The sequence below is a fragment of the Equus asinus genome, chromosome 7, assembly GCF_041296235.1.
Source record: "Equus asinus isolate D_3611 breed Donkey chromosome 7, EquAss-T2T_v2, whole genome shotgun sequence".
In the NCBI taxonomy this organism is placed as follows: domain Eukaryota; kingdom Metazoa; phylum Chordata; class Mammalia; order Perissodactyla; family Equidae; genus Equus; species Equus asinus.
The window spans coordinates 107,351,317-107,377,522 of NC_091796.1; the positions used below are offsets into that span (position 1 = coordinate 107,351,317).

At 45.2% G+C, this 26,206-nt stretch overlaps 1 protein-coding gene across 4 annotated transcripts in view; it reads right to left on the reverse strand.

Moving 5' to 3' along the window:
- Positions 1–26,206, reverse strand: part of CDC42BPB (CDC42 binding protein kinase beta) — a 132,992-nt gene that overhangs the window by 15,910 nt on the left and 90,876 nt on the right. Inside the window, exons 14-31 of one of the 4 annotated variants that reach the window (XR_011504814.1) lie at positions 25,519–25,629; positions 23,759–24,003; positions 23,539–23,644; positions 23,036–23,160; positions 22,424–22,529; positions 19,334–19,482; positions 17,557–17,651; positions 15,633–15,712; positions 13,414–13,461; positions 12,063–12,152; positions 11,606–11,683; positions 9,912–10,017; positions 8,689–8,825; positions 7,866–8,005; positions 6,376–6,457; positions 4,896–5,112; positions 4,614–4,676; positions 3,091–3,503 (exon numbers count right to left, since the gene is read on the reverse strand). Coding sequence is in view for 2 of the 4 variants with exons in the window: in XM_070514354.1 (XP_070370455.1) it covers positions 2,907–3,503; positions 4,614–4,676; positions 4,896–5,112; positions 6,376–6,457; positions 7,866–8,005; positions 8,689–8,825; positions 9,912–10,017; positions 11,606–11,683; positions 12,063–12,152; positions 13,414–13,461; positions 15,633–15,712; positions 17,557–17,651; positions 19,334–19,482; positions 22,424–22,529; positions 23,036–23,160; positions 23,539–23,644; positions 23,759–24,003; positions 25,519–25,629 (2,575 nt within the window). In the remaining 2 variants the exon portion in view is untranslated. Of the gene's footprint in view, positions 1–2,906; positions 3,504–4,613; positions 4,677–4,895; positions 5,113–6,375; positions 6,458–7,865; positions 8,006–8,688; positions 8,826–9,911; positions 10,018–11,605; positions 11,684–12,062; positions 12,153–13,413; positions 13,462–15,632; positions 15,713–17,556; positions 17,652–19,333; positions 19,483–22,423; positions 22,530–23,035; positions 23,161–23,538; positions 23,645–23,758; positions 24,004–25,518; positions 25,630–26,206 lie in introns of all 4 variants that reach the window. The other 3 variants (XM_070514354.1, XR_006530441.2, XM_044774357.2) reach the window with 3 other exon arrangements.

The following is a 26,206-nucleotide window of genomic DNA, read 5'->3' on the forward strand; positions in this document are numbered from 1 at the left end:
GATGCTGGCAATGACGTGTTTATCTGATATGATTATTGCAAAAGCTCATTACTCCAGGCTCCACACATCTAAAATTCAGGTAGGGGCCAAACGTTCTGTTTTATGAGGCAAATTCCTTAAGAGATGCCAAGAAGTCAGGTTTCCAGGTAAACATTTAAAATTTCCACACCAAAACTACCGCTAAGCTCTGGGGCAACAATGTTGCCCATATGCGCACCACACTCACACACTGGCCTTCTCTCTGTGAAGCTGGCCCTTTCGGAAGGTTTTCAGGCATCCCGTTTGCAGTCTGGTCTGAACACACACCTGAGTGTCAGCAATTACTTTCCTGCAATGAGCTCTGGAGTTGGTGCTGCCTCTCCTTTCTCGTTCTAAGTGATGGTACACTGTCAGGTTGTGACAGAAAACCTACTAACGTACCAAAGACATGAGATCAAAGACTGCTGGCCCATTAGGCATTTGAAGTTTAAGGGGACTTTCCCCACATTTAGAACAGGGGTAAAAAATATCTGGGGTTCGGCTTGGTGGTGTAGTGGTTAAGTTCGCATGCTCTGCTTCGGCAGCCCATGGTTCGTGGGTTTGGATCCCAGAAGCAGACCCACACATCGCTCATCAAGCCGTGCTGTGGTGGTGTCCCACGTATAAAATAGAGGAAGGTTGGCACAGATGTTAGTTCAGGGACAATCTTCCTCAAGCAAAACCAGGAAGATTAGCAACGGATGTTAGCTCAGGGCCAATCTTCCTCACCCCAAAATAAATAAATAAATAAATAAATAAATAAATTTAAAAAATCTGAACTCTGTGAAAGAGGGAAAGCAGCAGTGGACGTCCGCTTCTCTTTGGTCATCCTGTCAGGGATGACGAAGTCATGGTATGAGGCATGCTGATTGTTGTTATACTCAACCTCGCTGGCTGTCATGAGCGTCCCTGGCATTATTCTGCAGAAACGCTGAGCCATGCAGATGGCTCCAGTTCAGCCCTGGTATCTGGTCCTTCTACCTTCAAGGGTTCAAAGTGAATCTTTATCATGTCACTCTACTAACTGAAGATGAATTTTTAAAAAGCTTTGCAATGTTGCTATTACCGATTCCAAATGGGCTATGTGATCAGCCCTTTGCTTTTGAATATAAAAAAGAAAAAAAATGGGATTTGGGAAGTAGACAATAGATGCTGGAACTAGTCACCAAACTTCTCAGAAGTGACATTTCAGACAAACCATGAGACCTTCTTTTTGAGTGGTACACGCAAAAAAGATGGTCAGAGAAACCAGAGTCCCTGAATTAACTTCCAAACTGGGGGCTTCTGGGCCAGCTCCTCCTACTTGTGAATGTGTGGGACTTCATCTGTGAGGAGCCAGGAAGAGATCTGTGCATACAATTTGCTAGATAAAGTGATGAACTAAAATGTCTAGGCTAATGAAAAATCTAAACTAAAAAGTGAGTACCAATGGAAAGAGCATGGGCTGTGGAATCTGACAGATCTGAGTTAGAACCCCCAAGTCACTTCACCTCTGTGGCCCTTTGACTACACCTGCCCTCCATGGCCAGAAGGGAGTGAGAGCACACATGAGTGTTTGGCACAGCGCTTGGAACAAGCAGGCCATAGAGAATTTTAGTTCTTTATCCTGAAAGTTACTTATTTTTTGCCACCTCTGAAATTGATTTGGCGTCTGTACTGCATATACGGGAGGGAAAAAAAGACCCACAAAGGTGGAGAGAGAACTGGAATCAGAGAACACAAGAACATGAGGCAGCCGCACTGGGTCACTCACGGCTGAGATTATAAACACACTGCACTGCAGCCTTTTTGACATTCTACTTTTCAAAAAGTTAGAGTTCTAGAGGAAAAGGCCCCGCCAAGCAGGGATCTCGTGTGGTTTTGAGGCCATGCCTACAGAGGCTGCTCATGAAGATGATGGAGAGTGGCAGGCAAGAGACCAGGAGGAGCAGTGTCAAGGCCTGGCTGCACTCCTAAGGGCTCTGGGTGGCCTGCACCAGGGCTAACGCAGGCGGGAAACATCCAGTGAGCTCCTGTGAGCTGAAGGTTGGCAGCCCACCTAACGGGACTGGGCTCCTAGTCCCAATGCCCTTGTGTACTCTGCCAGCTTGCAAAGGGCAGTACTTCTAGATAATTAAGGAAAAGTACGACACCCACCCCCCATCCCCACAACCCCATCCCCTGCCAGCTCAAAAATCAATGTGCCCCTGTTGCTAGTCTAATTACTCCCTGCTTCCTGTCTGACATTCTGGTTCGACAGTGCAGGCTACCTCGATATATGACCAGGTTGGAATTTGAGGTTTAGGGTCTTTTTAAAAGTAATTAGACAGCAGGCAGGAGGGAAGTGCCCCCTGTGGAGCCCAGATGCCAAGGGCCTTGCTCACCAGGCTCTCAGGCCTTCATGACTTCCGCCCAGCGACATCATTCATATGGAAAGCCACTTAAACTAAGCAAATTAAGAAACTCAACTGTTTGCCAGAATAGCTCCTACCACGCTCAGAAAAAAGTTTGTCCCAAGGAGGACTCTACCCTGGACATCAGAGCTGCATTTTTTCTGGCCACCAAAAACCCTTAGTTTGTTTTTATCACTGTAAGTTTATAAATTACTGTTGTCAGGTTCTTTGGGGCTCCTGCAAACCCTTGGAGAGAGAAAAGCGCTGGCAGGTGGGAGGCTCGCTCAAGAAGTCAGGCCTGCGGCCAACCTGCGAGCCCACCCACTGCAGGTCTGAGATGTGGTGTTAGGACCATACCTTCTCTTGCAGAAAACGACGGAGCCCACCTCTCCTGACGCCTCTCTAATTACTTAGCTAAGGGAACTGGAAGACAAACCAAAGCAAAATAGAACACATGCTGACTGTTGATGTGAAAAGCAGCAACAGGGATATGGCAACAGAAAAACATATACATACTACAGGCAACAGGCGCTGCAGGCCACATGAGCTCCTGCATGCGTGACCTCCGACCTTGTGGGTCCACGTACAGTCCCATGTGGCTGAAGCAAAGCAGGTACTCCTCACTTTTGAGCTCCACAGCACAAAGGGCATCAAAAGACTGTTGTGAGAGGAACGTAAGCGAGGGGTCATTGGGATTTACCAGGTTTAGAGCCTGCCCATCTCCCTGGGTGCTCAACAGAGAGAACCCAGAAGGGTAGCCAACACAGAGCTTGTCCTTGACCACGGCCATCCACTGTACATTGCCAGGGGCCCCAATTTCATTGAACTTCCTGTGGAAAGGCTTAGTTCTCAGGATCTCATAGCAAAGGACCAGCCGTTTCACTGCTACAAACAGGCAGGTGGAAGAGCTCTTCTTCAGTGTCGCTGTTGCTATGAGCTGACAGCCTTTTGTTTCCGGAAGCTTGATGTCAACATTACTTTCCCCGCCATCAAAGGAAGACCAGGGACAGAGATGGACGTGGTGGTTCCGGCCGCAGAGGAGGACGGCGATCCTTTCTTTGGGAGCAAGCTCAATCTGGTACACTTTCTTGTAGTCAGCAACACGGAGGATCACTGCAGGAAGGAGGCCGAGGGTAAGGACCGACCATCAGTATCTCAAACCGACTCAAGGGCATCTGCTAAAGGCCCAGGAGTGCCCCTCCGCTCCCTTCCCAGTGCAGTCAGCCGGGGGGAGAACAGCCTCACTGCACTCTACAGTAGGTGCCTCTGCCTCCGCCAACCTCACTGTCATGCAGACTACAAGGGCTGCCATCCTAACACCTCTATGTCTCTGCTCCGTGTCCGCTCACATACACCCTGGAGGCACAGGGCCCTGGTTGTGCCTTTGGGGAACAAAAGGCTGTCTCCAACCTCACTGGATCCTCAGATAAACTCTCTGAAAGCACTCACCTGCTCACCGGGCCCCTAAATTAACCCAATACCCCCGATACCCTAACTGGACCATGGATCAGGACCTCCACTCAGGGCACTCCAGGCCAGAGGCCTTGGTCTGCACCCCCTCCTCCATGTTGTCCAGTGTGCTGAAACACCAGGCTCATCAGGAAGGAAATGCTGCCCTCCACAGATCAGCTCCTTATTCCTTAGGGGAGGCTCCCAGAGCCTTGTGCAGGGCCCAGGGCCAGTTCTCGGCTCCGGGGTTTCTAGCTCTAGACCCTGGGCAGTGAAGAGAGGAGATGTGGGGATAATTTTGTCTTTTCTTGCTGGGAAGAATGAAATGTCAAAATTTGAAGAAAGGAAGCAAAGTTTTACTAAGGCCTCAGCGCATCCAGGAATTCAGTAAGCGTTCCTCCTCAGGGAAGCTCTCCCTGCCCCCAACTCCCTACTGAATCCTCTCCTTGAAGAACTTAATGAATGCAACATGCTCTTGAGACTGGTCTTTGTGCTCTACTGAACCTGCGGGGTGGGAGCCTGGGCCCCAGCCTGAGGCACTAGTGGACACTCAAGAGACGCTGTTGAGTATCTGTCTTATCTGTTGCAGGTTATTTTTCTCAGCTGTTTGCCTTTCCCTTTCTTTATAAAGTGCTCTGACACGGTGACTTGATTTACATGTCCAGTGAATCCATCTGTACCCGTACAAGTGCCTACTATTGATGCTGTGCTGGTCTGCACTAACCAGGCGTGACCCGAGACATCACAGGATGGACAACAGCCCTGCTCACTCACCATCGCGGGTCACCTCTATGACATAGAGCCCTTCTTCCAAGCCGACTGCAATCCTGTCTCCATCTGTAGAGGCGAGTAAGAACAACATAAAGAAAACCAGTACTGTCAGCACAGATCACTGGCTTCTTAAAACGTGGAGAAACTATAAATTCAAGTGGACAACACAACTGTGATCTTAATCTGTTGGAATGTTCAGATCAGGCACTATGGTAACATTTGAAATACTCCGCTTTTTCACACTTAAAGAACATGGCGCCTCCCCACTCGGCATCTGAAACGTACCCACGATGGCAGCTGTGAGGACGGCCTTGATGAGAGGCAGCGAGCTGTCGTAGGCCTCCTGTGGAATATGCACGACCTGATTCCTTAGGCGGTTCTTATGAAGGATAGACTGGAGTCCTTCTAGTATCCCAACCCACTTCCTCTTTTCATTCTCATTTTCTGTCAGAATGAGCAGTGAGCTGGTCTTAGAAGGTGTACCTAAGAGAGAGGCTGTCACCTTAATGACAAAAAACAAAACAGACAGAGAGAAGAACCATAAGACAACCAAACCACACTAAACAGATGCCCACATCCTTGGCCGGGACATCGTTTCAGCTAGAGGTGAAGAACAGGAAGGATGCACTTTCCAGAGCGCTCTGACTCAAGGGCGATCATCAAGGTTAAAAGTCTTGACTCTGGGTCTTTGTTCCGAGTTGCCTGTAGAGGTGAGCTCTGCTGCTGCTGTAAATGGGCAGGGGCATAGGTACAGACATGGCACCCTGCTTCCCCTCCTTGTCAGATTTTAGTTAATTCTGCCCTTGCCAAAACTGTGTTGTAAATGTCCATTTTAAAACTGCTTTCTTGAATGCTCTTATTATAATTAAAAAACAAATTCTCAGAACGCATCCAGGGAAAACAGGATCTCAAATAAAAACACTCTGCCCAAACATACCTCCCCATGAGCATTCCCTAAGCACTCATCAGGAAACCTGGAGAGTTCTATTTGCCACAAAATGATCATCTTTTAAGCACACAACGATGGCAATTTTCTATACTGTATACAGAGGCAGTTTCTGACTAGAGACGTGATTTAATAAAAATGATTCATAGACTTAGTTTTGCAGACAATCAAAATTTTACTATATTTAGAAAAATTCCTAGCAGAGGGGGTTGGGAGGTGATTCTTTCCCTGATCTACAACCTTCTAGAAGCTTCCTAATGCCACAATATCTAACACTGACTCAGCAGGGGAACTCTCCATCTCAGTCAAAAACATGCTGATGAGCAATGCCTACTTAGTTTTTCCTGTTTTGCTCCAGTTAATGATCAGTAAATCCTAGGGAGGAAGCTGAAGTGGTACATTTCATCTATAATCAACCGTGAGGTGCTTCCAGCATCAAGCACACTGTGACTACAGTAACTGAGATAGAGACCAAGAAGCATATAGGATGGAAAGGGAGGGCCAGTGACGTGGAGGCACATGGGGCCCTGGGAAGAAGCTGGCAGGGAGGCGCCCCAATAAGAGGGGCACCACTGTGTGCAGACAGGGGTCTGCTGCTCAATGAGGGTGAGGTGTGAGGGCGGGGTGGACAAACTCAGTGTGTGGGAGGAGATGTGGAGCAAGACAGGAAGGTGGAGAAACGGGTGGTCCATTCTGGATGTGTACTAGCCCCTTGCTATGGCACAATGAAATGCTCAGAACCATTTTATTTTAACCACGTGATTTTTTTTTTTTTATGATTAATGAAACATCTCTAAAAAACAGAAAAAAAAAAAATACCCTGAATATGCACGGAATATCTCGGCGTGAAGCATGTATGACATCTGAAGCCAGGACTGAGCTCACGGAGAATTCTTCATCTCTGGTAAGAAACAGAACATTCAAAACATCGGGAAAGAAATGCGCACACAGGGCCCTGTCCTCCACCCTCTGGTACTACATATCTTATGAGAGAGGACACTTTCATGACTCTGTTTTCCAGAATATAAGGGAGGCCCCTTGCCTCCCCCTAGATAAGAAGAAGATGCTTACACCGACAAAGCCAACAAATGGACTCGAGAATCCTGCATGTGTTTCCATAATTAGGGATGTTTGAAAATAAAAGCCCCTTCCCTGAGTCGCACTGTGTCAGACTCTTCCACGGTTACAAATACCACATCGGTGATGCAGCCTGTACTTGGCTACAATCAGGCAGCCACTTGGTAATCACTTTTGAAGAAGGGGAATAAAATGTGCTGAGATAATAATGGAATATCTCCAATACGCTGTATATCCAACGCGCTGTCCCTGGGACATCTGCCAGCAGCCTCTGCACTGCGAGGGCAGGGCACACCTGTGCACAGCAAGGGACAAGCAGGATCACTTGCGGACTTTTCCAAAATACTGGTGCCCAGCCGTTCATCCCGCCCCCTGGCCTGGGGACACGGAAAGCGGAAACCGCTGTGGAGGTGATTCTGCTACACCTTTGTTCTTCAATCAATCATTGGGGGTCCTCAATGGCACCCTCTGCAGCCCGCCTTGTCCCCCAAGAACCAATGCTGGAGATCAAGGCTGCAGGCCAGGGCCTACCCGAGGGCAGGGGCCAGCATGTTCACGACACTCGGAGCAGGTGCTGTTCTATGTGGCACTCGGGTGGAGGACAGGGACAGGAGAGGACACGGTGGCAGCACCACAGCTCTAGCTGCCAGGCCTGTGCCAAGCATGCCTCGTCTACGAATTTGTTTAACCTTCACAACAACCCTCTGACCTTACTATGCTATTGTTATGCCCATTTTACAAATGGGGAAATGAAAAGTTAGACATTAACCCTAAGAGAAGCCAGGAAGCAAGGAAGATGCTTTGCTGTCTTCAGATGTTTAATGCTAGGAAGGCATCTGAGGAGTGATGAAAGTGATACGAAACGGTGCCACACAGCAAACATTATGGCCACACAGAGCCCAGGGCTCTAAATTTCTATCACAAAGAGTACTGTCAGGTACTAAAAGGCAGACTCTCTTAGGCCATGCAATGTGTCTCTGGGATATTTTATCTTGCTCTTGGGGCATGTAGTTTTCTTATGTTAACTGCTTATTTGGCATATTTTTCAGTGCAAAAATATCCAAAGCAGGAAAGTTTCTACATGCATTTTAAGTACCTGTTTTTGGAATTGGACAATAATTAAGGATATGAAGGTAAAAATGAGGTTAAAGATTACCAAGCAACAAACTCTCATTTTGGCAAAAGATAAGTAAGTCAAAACACAGAACAAGAACAGATCACACAAAACAGACCTGAGATCCAAGACTTGGCTTGCGATGACACCAGGCTGGGTGGATTTTCCTTCAGGCAAATCGTACAGAAAGAGCTTACAGTCACAGACCACAGCGTAAGCCCGCTGCCATCCTTTCTTCACCCCCGTAGGCTTTGGGACCTACAGATAAAGTGACCAGGGGTCATTGGGCCAGAGATGCCCGTCACAACCTATCAGGGCAGCAAGAAGTGGAGGCTGCATGCTGCGGGCCCTGGGAGACTCCTTGGAAGGTGTCCACGGTCTCTTTCCAGCTACTGCATGGCTGGTCTGCTTCTCCGGGGACAGCTCCCCCATGCCCTGTCCCACGCTGGTGGCAGAGCTGCATCTGGGCCCAGGAAGTCTCAGGACACTGCTAGGGAGGGGCTCTGCACACGACAGAAGGCGATGTACGGGACAAGGTGGACAACTGAGCAAACAGGTGCGTTCCCACCAGACAGGGAGCATCTTGGAATGCTGTAGCTAGACAGGCACTCAGAGGCCATCTGGGCACAGCAGTTTTCAAACAGCACTTGGCTTTGGAACCCTGTCTTTAAGCACAGCCCAGGAAGCAAGGACAAAGGGCTCCAGTTGATTTTGAGGATTTCTGTGTGGAGTCTTTACAATCTTGGAGTCTGACCTCGTTTTCCAGGAGGGGAGGCCTCCCAGGACTGACACGAAGGTCACTTCACACAGCAAAGGGACTGCTTTCAAGAGCAGCTGAGCATGGTTGTGGATCATCACAGCCTGAGAGCTGAGCTGAGGGAGAATCGCGCTTGCCTGCCTGAGGGAGTGGTGGTGTGGCTGTGCTTCCTCGCACGTCCTACCTTGACATAGCCCTTGTAGGCTGTTCCTATGCCTCGCTGTACATCCACACCAAGAGGACGCTTGGACTGCTCAGGAGGTATGGGGCACACCTGGGGAGCGCTGTCTTTGCAGGATACATGGCAAGCAAATGAGCACACTGGAAGAGTGAAGGAACAGCACTGTCAGAACCTGCTTCCTCCAAAGCAGAAGTTGTGCAGAACAGATGCCACAGGGGCGGCCACTTGATAATTCCATGTGTCACAGGAAACAGTCCAGATGCCCAATAAAGTGAAGTTTCTGGAACACAGTTCCCACAAAAGCTCAGGGACTTTGGCACTGAATGACTTTTTGACATGCTCACAGGAGTGCGTACAGGGGAAGTGAGGAATCATTAGCATGAAAGCATCATCACAAAGCTCTATTTCTTGTTCCCCCAGAAAGCCAGAGACTCATTCCACATAGATATGTTCCAAAAATGCCTGGATAGGAAACAACGTGCAGGTCTGTGACGGGGCAATGGTTTCAGTGACATACAAGGGTCCTGGCAGCCAATCGAAAGTCTTGCTGAGTTTAAATAACAAAGGAAAAGGCTTCTGCTATCATGTAAAATGAAGGAAAACACGGCTGCTTTTGCAGAGCATCTCCACCCATTGACCAGAGGTTAGCAAGGTACGCTCAGAGTTGGCTCCAGCCCCAGGATTGTCACTTGTCATTGCGTGATCTTGGCCAGCTGCTCACCTGTGAGACAGGGCCATCATAATTACACTGTACAGGCTGTGGTGCTCAACATGAGCAGAGCGCCCAGCATAGGCCAAGAGCACAACAGAGGTTTAAAAGGCTAATAATGATACAACTAGAAAGAAAGAGCCAAGTGGTGGTGCTTATCTCTAGATGACCTCATAATGGACAATCATAAGTTCTTTTGGCCCTCTGCCTTTCCTCATTTTCTAGAATGACCATGGACATTTCATTTGATGATAAACAATTATCAAGAGATAAGCTGGGTCACCCCGAGCACTTCACACTCTCCCACTGCAGCAAGGATTCAGAATTTCAACTCACAAACCTTCACCGAGCATTTGTAAAACTAAAGAAAGAGACAATGCCCTCAGCTAACTCACAGTCAGGCTTCATTTCAGCTTTACCTGCCTTTAAAATAACTGCTCTCCCCACCCACCCTCAGATGGCTGGTGTCCCCAGGGCAATCGGGTGACCTCCCAGCAGCCTGCAGGCTGACACTCACCGTCGCAGGCGTAGCCCTGCCGGATCAGCCCCACCATCAGGGAGGTGCAGTGGCTGCACTGAGTGGGGCTGGAGAAGGACTTGATGCTGAACTGGTGAGCTTTTGGCTGGAGAAAGAACATCAAGAAGTTGAAACATGGACTCTGAGAACAGGTGACTGATTTGCTTGTCACTGAATTTATAAACAACTTGGGCATGATCTAGAAAAGTTGAAAACGTGCAATCTCACTTTGAGGTATGTTTGCTCCCTAGCGGAGCTAACCAGAGTAGTGGTTAACACCGACCTAGGGAGCTTGAGGAAGAAAATAAGCCAACATATGCTTCCTTCAGTGAGAAGTCTTGTTACCAAAAAAAGCAAGGTTGGCTGGGCCACGGGATGTGGCAGCACAGCCAATGCTCATTCTGGCATAGGCAGCTTGCCTCCTAGAGGCTCATGGGGGCTGGCTTGGGGCCACGCTTTGGGGTGGGCTGCCACCCAGGGCAGTCCTTGCATGTGAGACCAAGAGCCATGCAAGAAATGAACAGCAGTCGTGTTCCTGACAGCAAGACCCTGGAAAGCCCCACTGTCCCTTGTCAGGAGAACAAACACATTACAATGCAATTGACAATAGAATGAAATGAGAGGCTGAACGGAGGAGCAAGCTGTAGACCACATAGGTCAGTGTGTCTATAAAGCTCAAACATAGCAAAATGAAAGGATTTACCACTCAGGGGCACATAAACATGGTGGAACCATTTGTAAGAAGCAAGTGAATGATCAACACAAAAGCCAGAGAGCAATCTACGCAATCCCTGACTCTACAAGGATCGAAGTCCAAAAGCCAAATCATTAGTTACAGTCATGCGCCACATAATGATGTTTCAGTCAACGACAGAGAACATATATGATGGTGGTCCTATAAGATTAGTGTCATATAGCCTAAGTATGTAGTAGGTTATACCATCTAGGTTTGTGTAAGTACTCTCTATGATGTTCACACAACGGAATTGCCTAATTACACATTTCCCAGAAAGAATCTTTATCGTTAAGTGACACATGACTGTAGTCTCAAATAAAATCAAATTTCTCATCTGTAGTTAGCATCGCTGTCTATGGTTGAAACCTTGAAAGAGGCCATGTCTACAGTAAAGGGGAAAAAAAGCATCTAAGTACATAAGGTCAAGTGACTGTGAAGCTTGAAACCTACGGCCTGTCACAGCTGGAACTGTACGATATGTGCTGAAGGTGGATGTACTGGGGTGCATAGCTCCCCAAGACACATTTATGAAAAGCTAAGTTACACGACTGTACATTCAGTGTAGTTCCATTTATGTTGGGGGGAAATTCTTTCCCACAAATCACACCTTTCTCTGAAGTTCTAAGTGCAGACAGAAAAATGGAAATAAATTTGGAGAAGGAACTTGATAGACACATAACAGAGTTACCACTGGAGAAGGGAACATGGTCTAGGAATGAAGAAAGGCGACTTGGGCGACTGAACTCAGAAATTTTTCAATTAAAATGTGTTCACGTATCAGTGGTTTAGTTAAGAATACAGGGTCTCGACACCTCCTGGATCCCATACTGTTCAGAACAAATCATTAACAGGACATAAGGGTCTTACTGTATATACAAAAATAGTAGGTCTGCCTTATTTACAAAAAAGTTATCTTCTAAAACTGGGAAGGTGCCACAGGTGAAAAGTAAGCCCCTACCTTTGGTCCAGCCAGAGCAAGGGCCTGTGTGGTGGGCAGCGGCACAGCGGGCGGCCTCTGTGGGGCCCGACCCATGTCCTAGGAGACAAGCAGGGACAGGTGAGCATCATCCTAGCTCAGCACTGCTACATGTCAGACCCTGCTTGGGATGCATTCCTCTCTAGCACTCATCAATAATGAACAGTTCTGCATTTTTAATTTGCTACATTGTTGAGACATCTGTCAAATCAACCTTCATCTTGCTGACACACTGAGGGTAATTCTGAAATATAAGTCGGGCTTGAGCCTGGGAAGAAGTTCTCGCCACAAGCTGTGAGGCAGGATTGGGTGAGCTGCCTCGGCATCAGAGCAGCTTCTGTTCATCAAGGGTGGTGAGAGGTACATGGCGTGGTGGGGGCAGGGGGGAGCAGACCTAAGGGAGGGCTCGTGGAGTGTCAACAGGGCAATACTGTCTTACTTCTTGCTGTTCTGTGCTTGCACCCACAGAAATGGATGGGGACACTTCTGGTTTTGGAGCTTGTGTTTCTTGCTCACTAGCTGAGCTGGTCTGTGAAAACAAAGGCAAAGAAATAGTGGGAATGGAAGAACGTTTAGACTCTACATACATGTTCTTTATTTAAAAAGTGCATGCCATTGGGGACCTGAGGTCCCAGCACAGTTCTTACTCCTGTGATGTCCTGTCATGGACCCCCACTTCACTCACAGCTGTCCTGCCTTCCTCTTGATCACTGCCCCTTGGCATTCTAAGGCTGGAGTGGTGACTGCATGGGCAGGCGGAGTCTGACAAATCACAGTTATCTCCAAAGACCAGAGGCCACTCAGCTGTACCCTCTCACTGCAGCCCTCACCTTCCATTCTCCCAACCCCGGCCATTTAAAGGTTAGGGACTGAAAAACGCCAACTCTCCGAATCAGCTCACTCAGAAGTGATTTTATCTATACCCAGTAGCCTTAAGATAAAGTAGCCAAATTGAGGGATCAAGAAGAAATTCTAACATCAACAGAGTTCTGTGGGCCTACGACCATAAGAAAGAATTCCTCTGAAAGTTTTATGACACAAGGAAGCAACATTTTCTTCTAACTCAAGGTTCCCAAATTAATTTCACAATCTGAAATTGAAGCTAAAGTTTTGAAGCTAATTTAAAGCGAAAGCTGCAATCTAAAACCATTTAAAAATGACCTCATTTTAACGAGTGTTCCTGAAACAAATATCTCCTCAGCAAAGGCTATTACTATTTACAGATGTGAATATACCATTTATGTACGCTTAGTAAGTGTTAGGACAGGAAACAGTACACTGTGACACAGCAGTAGCTGGGTAGGTACCTACAAGAGCAGTTTACAGCTGTATCTTGTGTTCCACATCGAAATCCCAATGAACCAAATCAGAGAAACACTTTCCAACAGCCGCAGTTAATTAGGCTGCTGCATAAGGAGTCAAATTCAGAGAGGAAGGCAGTGCATACACAAAAAACACATGCACAACTGTGTACTGCACTATTTGAATTTGTAAACAAAGTCACAAGGGAAAAGCTAGATCAATTAGCTAATTATGAAGGCTACATTTGAAAGCAAATTTCTCCCATAAATAAGGTATGTTAAATGAGTTAGAGTTCCACCCTTAGAGAAACGAAGAGCAAAAGAATATTAAGTCATTTAATTTTAGCCATGGAGCAGCCACACCAGTTTCCTTTAGTTGGTTAATTAATCAAAAGGATGCAAATAAGGAAGAGGAGACATCCACATTTAGAGCACTGCTCCACTGACAAGAGCACGGGGTGCGAGAAGCCGGCATCGGCAGCGACTTACTTCTTCCCAAGAGGCTAGCAGGGAGGATGTGGAGGAGGAGACAGAGTCCTTGGTTGTGACAGACAGGAGGAATAAAAACTTGTATGAAAATATACTGATTCAATCACTGTGGCAAACCATTTCTAGTATTAGGTAACATGCTTAATATGGGGAAAGCGGAATAGAAGCTTCTAATATAATGAATCTCAGATTTGGAAACACCTCCTGACAGACTCAGCCTCTGACCAAGGACTTTTTCTTTCTATCAGTAAATGTCCTTCCTATTCAAATCACAGAGGTATTAAAGAGGGACTACAACTAAACATTAAAATGGTAGGAGTGCTGGCTACACCACATGAGGTACAAAGATTACAACCTCTACTCTATGTTGAAACTGCTCCCTTGGCTGTTCACATGACGGGACATCTGAGTTGGAAACCACCTGCCACACAGATCGCCACTCTGTCCACTAATTTTATAGAAAAGCCACTGCTTTCCTGGCCATCTCCACCCTGTTATCAACCACAGCCTTTGGTTCTTGGGAATCTGTATTCATCCTTCACCATAACGGCGTCTGGCATAGAACTGAGAGGAAAAGGCCCACAACTTGTGCGGCAACAGGTTTATGAAAGAACTGGCGCGAATGTAATGTTTAAATATATGTGCTTCTTAAAAACTGAAGACTTCAGGGAAAAGACAAGCATCGCGAATTTGATTAAAAAAGCCATGTCAACAGGTGAATGAACACAGGAGTGCGTCCAGAATGGTGTGAGCAATACAAACCCTCCTAGGTTTTGTAATAAATGATCTAGGCAAGGATCACTGATGTAAGCTAACCTACTGGTGGAAGGCTGCTGGTGGACAGACATCCAACGTCATCTGCTAACTGCTCACCGGGACCCTTTCCAGGGGTGGCATCTGGCAGACACCACCTCAATCTAATGATGAAACTTAGCATCACCAATCCTCCATGCTTGGGAAGTACACATCATCTCCAGTAGAAATCATGCCAAGATGCTCAACCCATATCTAATCAAGAGGAAATACCAGACAAATCCAGAGAGTAGGACATTCTATAAGACAACTGGTCTGGACACTACAAAAATATCAATGGTAGAAAAAAAGGGGATCGGGGGATGGGGGCACTGTTCCAGATTAAAGGAGACCAAAGAGACATGACAACTAAATGTAGGTCACGAGCTCTGGTTGGATCCTGAACTGGGGAGGAACAGCCAGCTGTGTTCTGTCCTACAGCACCACTGCAAAATGTCTTTCACATGATGATAATGACACTGTGGTTAGGCAGGAGAATGTCCCTGATCTTAGGAAATAAACTTATAAGTTTAATAAACTTAGGAAATATTTGGGGTCACTGATGCCTGCAACTCACTTTCAAAGAGGCCAGAGGAAAAAAAAGCCGCGTGTATATGGAGAGAGCAAGGTAGCAAAGGTAGCAAAATGGCAGATGAGAGATACATATATATGTTGATTGTACCATTCTCTAGACTTTCCTAAAGGTTAAAATGTGCTAAATGAAAAGTTGGAAAGCTAACAAAAACAATGACAAATACCTCATCAGAAATGCCATTAACGAGATTTGCTTTCATTATTTTTATTTTCTGGCTTGCTAGTAAGGGTCCATCCCTTATTGTTTTGGGAAAAGAGAGAGAGGCTCTACTGCCTCCAAGGAATGCCATTAAGAACTGGCAGTGTGCAAAGGGAGGAAGTGGGATTCGCTCAGCACCCAGTGGCTGCTTCTCTCCACGCAACTGGAGAGGCTGCTCTGCGTTACTCCTTGGGTGGGTCACCCTGTGTGTAGACAAGCTGCACTGAATTCCAACAAGAGGACCACGACAAGGTGCCTGGGGCCAGACTGTTCTTTTAAACAACCTTTCTCCACCCACTGCTGAGGCCAAACTGTACAACCATAGAGAAGTCACTGAAATCGTAAGATGACTGGCTTATTTTTCATTTGCTGTAGTGTGAGAATTTGGATTAAAAAAATACCCGAAATACTCACTAAACAGGCAGAGGAAACTTCTCTAGGAACATTTCAAATATCTTAAACGTCTCTAACCTTAAAGATTTAACATATTGGGTCAATTACAGGGTCAGTGACTGAGATAAACTGTCAGATGTTAATTTACTGGTGTGTTTGTGGCCCCACTGGTAGTTAAATCATATTATACTACTTCTAACATCATAAATTAATTTGCCACTTTTTAAAAATAATTACTTACTCTAAATGTCAGATCATGTGCAAGAGGTGCAGTGTTGAAATACTCAAAAATAGAATCTTGAAAATCTGGAAGTTTGAGTCCTGTAAGAAAGAAACAAAGACTAGTCAAGGTAAAAAAACCTAAAAGACTATCTATCTTATGCTTAGATGGGAAGACTCAGTGTCACAAAGATGTCAATTCTCCCTAAGTTACTGATAAATTTGACATGATTCCAGTAAAAACATCATTAGACTTTTTCCTGGAGCTGGACAGGCGAATTAAAGAGCTCACCTGGGAGAGTAAACAGGGAAGACGACCTCAGAAATTTCTAAAAACAAGGGGGTATGGATGGAGAGCTACTAGAGACTAGAACAGATTCAGCAGAGCCCCTCTAATTCGAATCAAGTGGTTCCTGCCCATGAAGAATAAACAGGGTAGAAAATGCAGAAGGAGACCCAAGTGCCCACAGCAATCTCACATACATTAAAAGACACATGTGAAATTGGTAGGAAGTTTTTAAGAATTGGTATTGTACAACTAACCAGCCATAGGGAAAACATCAAAGTGGATCCATTCCTCAAACTGTACATCAGAGCAAATCCCAAATGTATCTGTAAACTAAATTTTAAAAATGAAACCATACAAGTATTAGAAGAAAACATGGGGGCTGGCCCAGTGGTGCAGCAGTTAAGTGCACATGTTCCACTTCTCGGCGACCCGGGGTTCGCCAGTTGGGATCCCAGGTGAGGATATGGCACCGCTTGGAAAACGCCATGCTATGGTAGGCATCCCATGCATAAAGTAGAGGAAGATGGGCATGGATGTTAGCTCAGGGCCAGTCTTCCTCAGCAAAAAGAGGAGGATTGACAGTAGTTAGCTCAGGGCTACTCGTCCCCCCCCCAAAAAAGAGAAGAAGAAAACATGGGCATGTTACTTGAACAACCGGGGACTCAAGAATATTTCCCTATGACTCAAAAAAGGGAAAAGACTGATAAACTTGACACACAAATTTAAAAAAACCCTTATGCTTGGCCAAAAAAACCATGATAAACAAAGCAAAAAGACAAAGACAAACTAGGAAAAATATCTGCAACTTCCATCAAAACCAAAGGCTCTAGTCCTCAATATAGAAAAAGCTTCTAAAAATTAAGAGAAAGAACTAATCCTAATTTTTAAAAATGGGCAAAAGATAGAAATACATAAGTCACAGAATGAGATCTACAAGCAGCCCTTAAACAAATGAAAGATGCTCAATCTTGCTCATAATAAGAAAAATGCAAATGAAGGCCGTACTGTGACGCTACTTCTCACCCACTCAGAATGCGAAATCATACTCCGTGGTGAGGCTGTGGGCAGGAACCCTTGCGCACTGTGGTGGGGACACAAATGTATCAACCTCTGGAGCAGAATGGGCCAACATCTAGCATAAGTGTATCCATGTTTACCCTTCAACCAGCAATCCTACTACTGGAAATCTATCCCCAAAAGACAGTGAAATACATGAGATGTTTTATGCACATGGCTACTCATTGCAGCACTTTCTATGATAGCAAGAGACAGGAACATCCAACATCTATGCACTGGGGCTGGCACGGGCCACCGCAGAGCGCTGTGCGACTGGGAAGGGCCCTGGACCATCTTGCAAGCTGCGGCACTGCCAGGTACAGGATGGAGCACAGAGCAGGCCTCTGTGTAACTGGGGGGCACGAAAGTCTAATTATACATACATACGTATTTGCTTATATTTTTAAGATGAAACGAAAGGATGAACCAAAAACCAAAAATGGAAGACAGATTTGGGGAATCTATCTTCAAATGTACCCTATTTCAGAATTTTGGCTTTGGAATTATGTGTTTTCTTCATATAACTAAAAACTATTAAATCTAAAATAAAACCATTTCATTAAAAAAAGGTATAATTCAGGTGCTTATGATTTTAATTTACCAGTATCTGCTCTAAATTTTTCTTCCATCTTCTTCTTCAGAATTTCCATTTCTTCTAATAGTTCTCTATTTTTGGCTTCAGAATCCTTTAGTTTACTGAAACAAAAAATAAATGGCTTTAAGTGCACAGAGAACAGGTCATCCATGTGCTAGTTCAGAGAGTGTCAAGATGTGAGGGCAGGGGTTTATCTTCAGTGCCTGGGAAAGTGCCAGAACAGGGCAGGTCCTCAACCAACACTGTTGGACAGACACACGAATCCACTCCTGGCACAGGTCAGCCTCTCTACTTAGCATCTTACGGAGAGTATGAATATTTCGGAATTATAAACAAACATGGATTTAAAAAATCATGGTTTATAAAAGGATATCTCATGAAGTCCTACTGGAGTTTTTGACCTTATCTCTTTTTTTTTTTTGCTGAGGAAGACTGGCCCTGAGCTAACATCCATGCCCATCTTCCTCTACTTTATATGTGGGACGCCTACCATAGCATGGCTTGCCAAGTGGTGCCATGTCCGCACCCGGGATCCGAACCGGCGAACCCCGGGCCACTGAAGTGGAAAGTGTGAACTTAACCACTGCACCACCAGGCCAGCCCCTCTTTATCTCTTTCTAGATGAGTCTTCTGTCCTCTGAGGACACATGGCCCAGATTACTCAGCCATCAGACCTGTAAATGTCTTTCCTATAAATGGCAAGATGCTGCACCAAAGAGCACTGTCACTGCCGCCTGAGCGCTGGAGTCTTGTGGTTCCTACGCTTTCGTGGAGGGGACAGAGCAAAGTCAAGCTGATATAGTTAACATCTGGCCAAGAGGCTAGCAGTACTGTCCAGTGCCAAGAGTGGGGGATCTGCCATCAAATCCTGGCTCTCCACTTATTTAGTGAGTGACATTGGGCAATTACTTCACCTCTCTGCACCGCGGTCTCATCTGTAAAATGTGGATAGTAAGAGTGCTTGCCTCCTAGGGGTACTGCAAGGGTCATGTGATTTAACAGAATAAAGTTCTCATGGTGGTTCCTGATACAGAGGAAGTATAATTAAATGGTAGCTGTTACTATTATTAGTTTTTTTAGTGGGTAATCCCGTTAGTGACTTGTCAATTCTGGGTCCCTGCCCTCTCATGGAGAAGTGTCAGAGCTTCTCCTTTCCCTCACATCAACAGCTGCTACTACAGGCAGGGAGGGTTGGTTCTTAGGAAACAGCAGTTCGTTATTGTATCCTGAGCGTGTACAACAGTATCTGCAAATGGTAGACTCTCATCAAACATCTGTTGAATTAACTGCTGTGTAAAAACGGTGTTCTTATAATGGCTTGAAGTTGGAAAAAAAATTCCAAATAGGCATACCATGTTCAACCTTTATTTTAAAATATTACTTTTAGCTTAAAAGGAAAAATTCTACGTTGATGAACTGAACAGCACTAAGATGAAGAGGAAGGCCAGAGAGGTGCCTGTTGGATGTGTGGCTGTGAGTCTTGCCACCCAGCACAGGGAAGACAAGCACCCCACTTCCACACATGGAAAGGGACACCGACACTTCCAAACCATGGACTCACATCGCTGTCATTATTTCTTGAAAACACTAAGCATAACCTCCCAGTAGGTGAAGTGCGTTTGCACATTCATCAAACCAATACTAACTGAGCACCTACTAAGTGTCAGAAATGTTATCCTGCTGAAAGCACTTTCCAATCAAGGGACGCAATAGCTCAGGGGCGGGCCCAAGGTCACATAGGCCCTCAGTTCCTGACTGCGAGCCAGACCACAGTTCCAGATACCTTTCAAAGGAGAGATTCGTGTCTTTGACTTTCCTCAGCTCCTCCTGAACAAGCTGCTTGGCCCGGATCTCTGCTTCAAGAGCAGACTGCAATTCTAGCCGTGCAGACATGTCCAGCTTCTGACTACGACGAACTTTCCAAAGGGGATCCTGTAGACATTAGTTCAAATAACAAAAACATGCTTTTAAGCTAGTTATTTGCTTAACAAAATTAATGCTAACAAATAAGTAATTCATCTTTTTCTAATCTTAAACTTTTATTATATTTAAACAACTCAGATATTATCAAAGTCTATCAGACTCAATTTTAGTTTTGATATTTTACGACTTTCATTCTTTCTTACAGGTCTTCTAAAGAATAAAATTTACTTTTATTCTTTTTTAAAAGAATAAAACTGATCCTACAGCATAATTTTTTTTCTTTCCTTTTTCTCCCCAAAGCCCCCCAGTATATAGTTGTGTATTTTTAATCGTGGGTCCTTCTACTTGTGGCATGTGGGATGCCGCCTCAGCATGGCTTGATGAGTGGTGCCACGTCCACGCCCAGGATCCAAACCGGCGAACCCCTGGGCCGCCGAAGCAGAGCGTGTGAACTTAACCACTTGGCCACGGGGCCGGCCCCTATCGTATAATTTCTATATGGTTCCACCAGACTTTTACAAACTGAAGATATATTATGGGATCACAGTTATCTTATTTTTCCTATATCTTGAAACATTTTGCTATTTCATCATCCTGGGAATTATGTCATTACTCCTCAATTATTCCTACGTAGGATAAAAGAATAAAATAACAAGAAAAACGAGGAATGATGGAATGACCCAGAAGGATGAAGCGACAGTGAAATAAACCAGCCTGATTACAGCATTCTTCCATTTTCTCTTTTTTTTTTTGGTGAGGAAGATCAGCCCTGAGCTAACATCTGTGCCAATCTTCCTCTATTTCATACGTGGGATGCTGCCACAGCATGGCTTAATGAGCCGCGTGTAGGTCTGCGCCAAGGATCTGAACCTGTGAACCCTGGGCTGCCAAAGCAGAGCACACAAACTTAACCACTATGCTATGAGGCCAGCTCTGCTTTCGTTTTCTTATTGAGTTGCCCAATGTATTTCATCAACTTTCAAGAGGTATAAAAGAAATACGGAAACATTATCTAGGCAGACTGTTTTTTTAAGCTTTCATTGGAGACAGCTGAGAATTTTCATTTTCTATCCATAACAGTAAAGAGAAGAAAACCGACTGAGGGAGCCGTTTCACAACTAGCAGACAATCAGAAGTGGGTGTGGGGGACAGAGAGCAGTGTTTTATCTAACAATGATGGTGACATGGACCAAATGAGAGAAATCCCCAGGGAGTCTTCAGATGACCCTGTCCTAGATGAATTTTCTCAAGAACCAGTAAGCGAACAATACATTCCTAAGGACAAAAAGGAAATATATCCTCATCCAGTTAGTCCTTCAACAGGAAGAACTGTTCACAGTATTTTGCAACAAGACTCTCAACTATTCCATTTTGCTAAAAGAAGCCATCACAGTATTCTTTCATCTTTTATGAGGTTTGTACACAAAATTTACTTACTGCAATTCATAAGTGCCAGTGTATATGTAAACACGATTGGAAGAAAAGATAAAAGTAGAAATGAAAAAACTGTATTGATCATTCTAACTGGTATTTATAAATCTAAAAATCTAAAAATGAAAATGTTTTCTGGGGGCTGGCCTGGTGGCATAGTGGTTAAGTTTGCACACTCTGCTTCAGTGGCCTGGGGCTTGCCAGTTTGGATCCAGGGTGCGGACCTACATTCCGCTTATCAAGCCATGCTGTGGCATGCATCCCACATATAAAATAGAGGAAGATGGGCATGGATGTTAGCTCAGTGCCAGTCTTCCTCAGCAAAGAGGAGGACTGGAGGTGGATGTTAGCTCAGGGCTAATCTTCCTCAAAAAAAAAAAAAGAAAAGAAAAGAAAAAAAAGTTTTCTAATTATGGAGCAAAGAACATGGCTGTATTCTTCAATAAAATTATGAGCTGTCAATGTTTTCAAAAGTATTGTGTTTTGATGATGGAAGTGCAAGAAGAATGAGAGGTAATGACACACTAGAACCTATCAGAGACGAATTTAAAGCCAGCAATAGTATCTACAAGATTCAGTATTTACAAGATGGATGTGTTCCGTGTTCTCATGTAACAGGGGATGAGCAGTTAGCTACATTTTTTTTTTAAAGATTTTATTTTTTTCCTTTTTCTCCCCAAAGCCCCCCAGTACATAGTTGTATATTCTTCATTGTGGGTCCTTCTAGTTGCGGCATGTGGGACGCTGCCTCAGCGTGGCTTGATGAGCAGTGCCATGTCCGTGCCCAAGATTCGAACCAACGAAACACTGGGCCACCTGCAGCGGAGCGTGCGAACTTAACCACTCGGCCATGGGACCAGCCCCGCAGTTAGCTTTTGAAGGTGCTCCCTTTTTGGTAAATATACCTTCAAATCAGGAAAGCTTGGAATAAAAATTTGGGTTTACTAAACTTAAGTTTTAGCTTTAATTCTAATGAAGTTGTCTCACTCCGCCTTTATTCTTACTTCTATGTTATTCACAAAATAGCTTACATACATATATTTTTAAAAGGGTAAACTGGACCCAGAACAGTGGAGGAGAAAGGAGGGATATGTGTGGCTGCCGCCAAGGAACAAGTACTGGGCTGAGTTGATGTTCCATTCAGCCCAGAGCTCGCCACACTCTGGGTGCTCAAAGACACAGAGACCACTGACTGGACAGATGGATGGATGGAGGATCAAATTAATAAAAAAAATCTCCTTGAGGGCAGAATCCAGTCCTACTAATTTAAGATTTCTCTAGAGAGCCTGGTACTCAATAATTATTTGCTAAATGAATGAACGTTATCAAAAGAATCTGTGCTCTCCCAATAACTGACAAAATGTTAAAGCTCCTCAAACTGGGTTAACTTTTACTGGTCACAAAAGAGTCACATCACTGGAATTACCTGCATGATACTTAACTGCTGCACTCATATTAAAGATAAAGTCATTAATGAATTCCATAGGAATAAAAATCCAGGTTTTAGAACAAAACCTACCAGTGTTCTTGATCCGAGACTAGAACTCCTCAAAGTCTCAAGCTCTTCAGTCATCTTAGAAGCAAGAGCTTGAAGGTAACCCCGGGCATCTTTCTCGTCGCTGACCCTAGAGGAGGGAGCAGATGTTCTGTGAGGGAGAGAAGCCAAAGACGACGACTGTTTCTCGCCTTACTAAGGACAAGTGATAGGTCCTATTAGCCAAAACACCATTCTCCCACGACGAACAAATGTCTTTATTAGCAGAGGGCCAGTCCTGGCTTGCTCTGTTGGTCTCCCAGTCCTTGTGCTGTGCGGTGTGTGCTTTGCGAAAGCTGTGCCTCCACTTCATCCAGAACACTCGGGGGTGTGCACAGCCTGAGCCACACCTTCAGTGACTTGGTGGAGTGGTTTCTCCACCTTTAGCCCAGTGTGATGGTTAGTGGGCAGAACTGCTGCCCCCAGACATTAGTGATTCAGGGGAAACAGTTGTGTACCAAGATCTGTACCGAGACCTTAGAGAAATAGCTCGAGGTAAAGCGACAGAATCAGATAGGCAGAGGTAGGAGCTGGAGAAAACAGCTAGAACAGCATGAGGCAGTCTCACGGAGGTGTACCAGCTTGTCGCACACGTACCACTGAATGATTTCTGCAATCTGAGCTTCCCAGTGGGCAACTGACTCCTTCTTGGCTGCCAGATCCTGCAGTTCATCCTCCAGTTGTCTATTTTGAGCTGTGAGTTTATCCACAAAGGAACAAAGCTGAAATTAAACAAGTGTACCACACAACTCGTTATTTGGCATCCTTTAAACATGACATTAGTGTTACTAAAACTGTAAGTTCTTCTGAAGATTTTGAAAGTTATCTTTGTTATGAGATTTTTCCAAATTAAGTTTCTGATATGACTTTTTGACTATATCTAACTAAGCCACATTTCAATACACATCTAAACATAAAAGTGGTAAGAGAGAGTGTTTTCAGGTAATTACCACCTTTTAGCTAAATGAAAACATCCCACTTAAAAGATCAAACATATTACTTCATTTAAAGATTGAAATATTTAAATACCAAACTTCCAAGACTCAAGAATGAAAAAATTAGAGCTTTCCCAAAGTGATACCCCAGATATTTTAAATTACCCTTTCATTTTCAGCAGTTAATTTCTTGTTTTCCTCAAACAGCATTGCCCTTTCTCGTTCATATTTATCTTTCACGGTACCCACTGCCTCCTCCATTTCATTGTGCCTGAGAGGGTAAAGGAGACAGGAAGTTGGAGAAGGTCCTAACTCAGCTGGTACTCCCATCTCTGGCTTGCATACAAGCCTGCCTTTTCTACAGTGAGGGGTTCGTGACACTTACCGTTCTCGTTTTGACTTCTCTAATTTATCTTTTAACATTAAGATTTCTTTCTGCAGTGCCAGCTGGTGGCTTTCGGAATCATGCACCTCCTTTTTCACATTTTTCACTTCTAGCACATGGGAGGCCTCACGCCTGACCAATTCTTCTTCATAAAACAAGACTTTCTTCTCAAGCTCAGATTTTATCTTGGAAATCTCCTGCTGATGTTCTAAGGTGGCACCTTGGCCCCGGCCTCCTTGCTTCATCTGAAGATAAAGGTTAAAATAAACGACAAATCTCTGTACCCTCTCTGGAGAGTCATGTGTCATCCCTACCACGTGCAGGTACTTGTAAACGCTATTTCCTTTGCTCTCCCAACAACAGGCACTGTACTAAGCGATGTAGCTGGCCTCAGTCATGTGGTCCTTCTAACAACTGCAAGGCAGATTTTAGGGGGTGAGAGTATCTGCCTTGCAGAATAGATGTGCCCACATCTGCCTGGGACCCCAGAGGCTCTGCCTCATGCTCTGACCTGAATTGTCTTCAAAGTCTCGTCATGCTGTTCATTCACTCATACAACAGTACTCTCTTGAGGGATGACTACATGTCAGACACCATTCCGGTAATAGGGTTATACCAAGGTCTCTGCTCTCATGGGGCAGAGGGGGAAAGACTGATAACAAAGCAGCAAGTAAGCAACAAGACGGTAACACAGGTAATGTGATAAAGAATGGGGGGGGGTGACACAAAGGGGATGGTTAGGGAGGCAGCATGAGGTGGTGACAGATGAAGGGAAATGTCAGGCTAGAGCTTCAGCACGGGAGGAAGAGCAAGGGCAAAGGTACTGAGGTGAGAAGCAGCTAGGTGCGTCTGAAGGAGAGGAGGATGTCACCGTGGCTGGAGTGAGGCTATGTGGGGAAGTGCCAGGAGAGGAGTTGTCAAGCGAGGAGGTTGGGTTATTCGAGAGCTGCGAGAAGCCACCGGAGAGCACTAAGGACGTGATGAGCTCTGATTTCAGTTTAACAAGCTCACTCTGGCCTCTGTGTGGAGAGCAGACTACAGGGGACAGTGAGAGGGACAGGAGACTCAGTCACAAGGGAGCGGGAGTCCAGACAAACAGTGCTGCCAGTGGAAGCAAAGAAGATGGAGATAGACCCCTTAGGGATATGTACTGGGGGAGAGGTGAGGATTCGCTGATGGGCAAGGCGGGAGGGTAGGAGAAGACCCACTGCCTCCATCTCACAGACAAGGAAACTGAGGCTCAGAAAGTGGAGCCCCGTATCTGAAGTCACCCCAGGCTAACAAGGAGCCCCACCGCCTTCTCACCTGTGTTCTTGCCACTACAGCCCCTCCCCTCGCTGTCCCACTCCCTCTGGCTTCACCTTGCTGCCCTCTGGCCAAGACAACCAGCCTGTCTCTTCCACCATCAGCAGCAAGACATGAGCTTTAAGGAACTTTTCCACGAATGGATTCTACTGAATTTAGAAACCCAGGATATACAGAAGTATTAGCTGTTAGTCTACAAGGGCTTACTATAAACTGACTGCAGCTTTTATATAGGGAAAGAAATGAATGAACTTGGTTTTCAAAGTGAAAAGCTATCATGAAGGCAGGTTCATGTCCTACCATCTCTCCCTCTCCTGTGTCTCATCTGGAGCTGTCTTGTGTCAAAGGTCACCCTAATAAACACATGAATCAAGACAACTTCCACCATAACAGAGTTAGTAATGAGAACAGTCTGTCCTCTCTCAGTAAGAATAAAGACCCTAACCAGGCACTACCTTGAGGGCCTCAAGCTCACTTTCTATTTGCTTGGAGAAGTTCTCGCTGTGCTCTCGAAGTTTGCGCTCCTTGGAGGCCTCAGCGATGGCATCCTCGAGCTGAGCTTCCAGCTACAAAAGGAACATCCGTCCTTTATTAACACAAAACAAGCCCACTGCGTCAGCTAGATCTTTACCCAAAAGGAACCTTAAGCAGACAAAATTTTGAAAGATCTTTGTAATTCTTCACTCTCAGTAAGATTTTATTACAAGTGAAAAGCTGAGAAATATACTTCAGGGCTTAACTAGGAGGGCTGGTTTGTAACAAAACAAATTTAAAATCTAGTTTAAATTGATAATTTGAGATTAAATTTCAAAAAAGGATACTGGTTTGTGAAAACAAGTACCTCTGATACGTGTAGAACATGGATTCATTTTTTAAACGGAAAATTACACACACGCACAAAAACAGAGAGAGGTATAATGAAGTCCATATACCATCACCAGCGTCAATAGTTAGCAACTTGGCCCAGCTTGCTCCATCTACAGGCCTACTTCCAAAAGCCAACCCCAGACGTCTATTATTTCATCCAGAGGTGGAATGGTATTGCTTAATTACGAGTTTCACTAACTTGAGTTATAGGTGGCTACAACTACGAATGCATTTGGATTGCAGAATAAACTATCTAAGAAAAACACAAATAGGCAT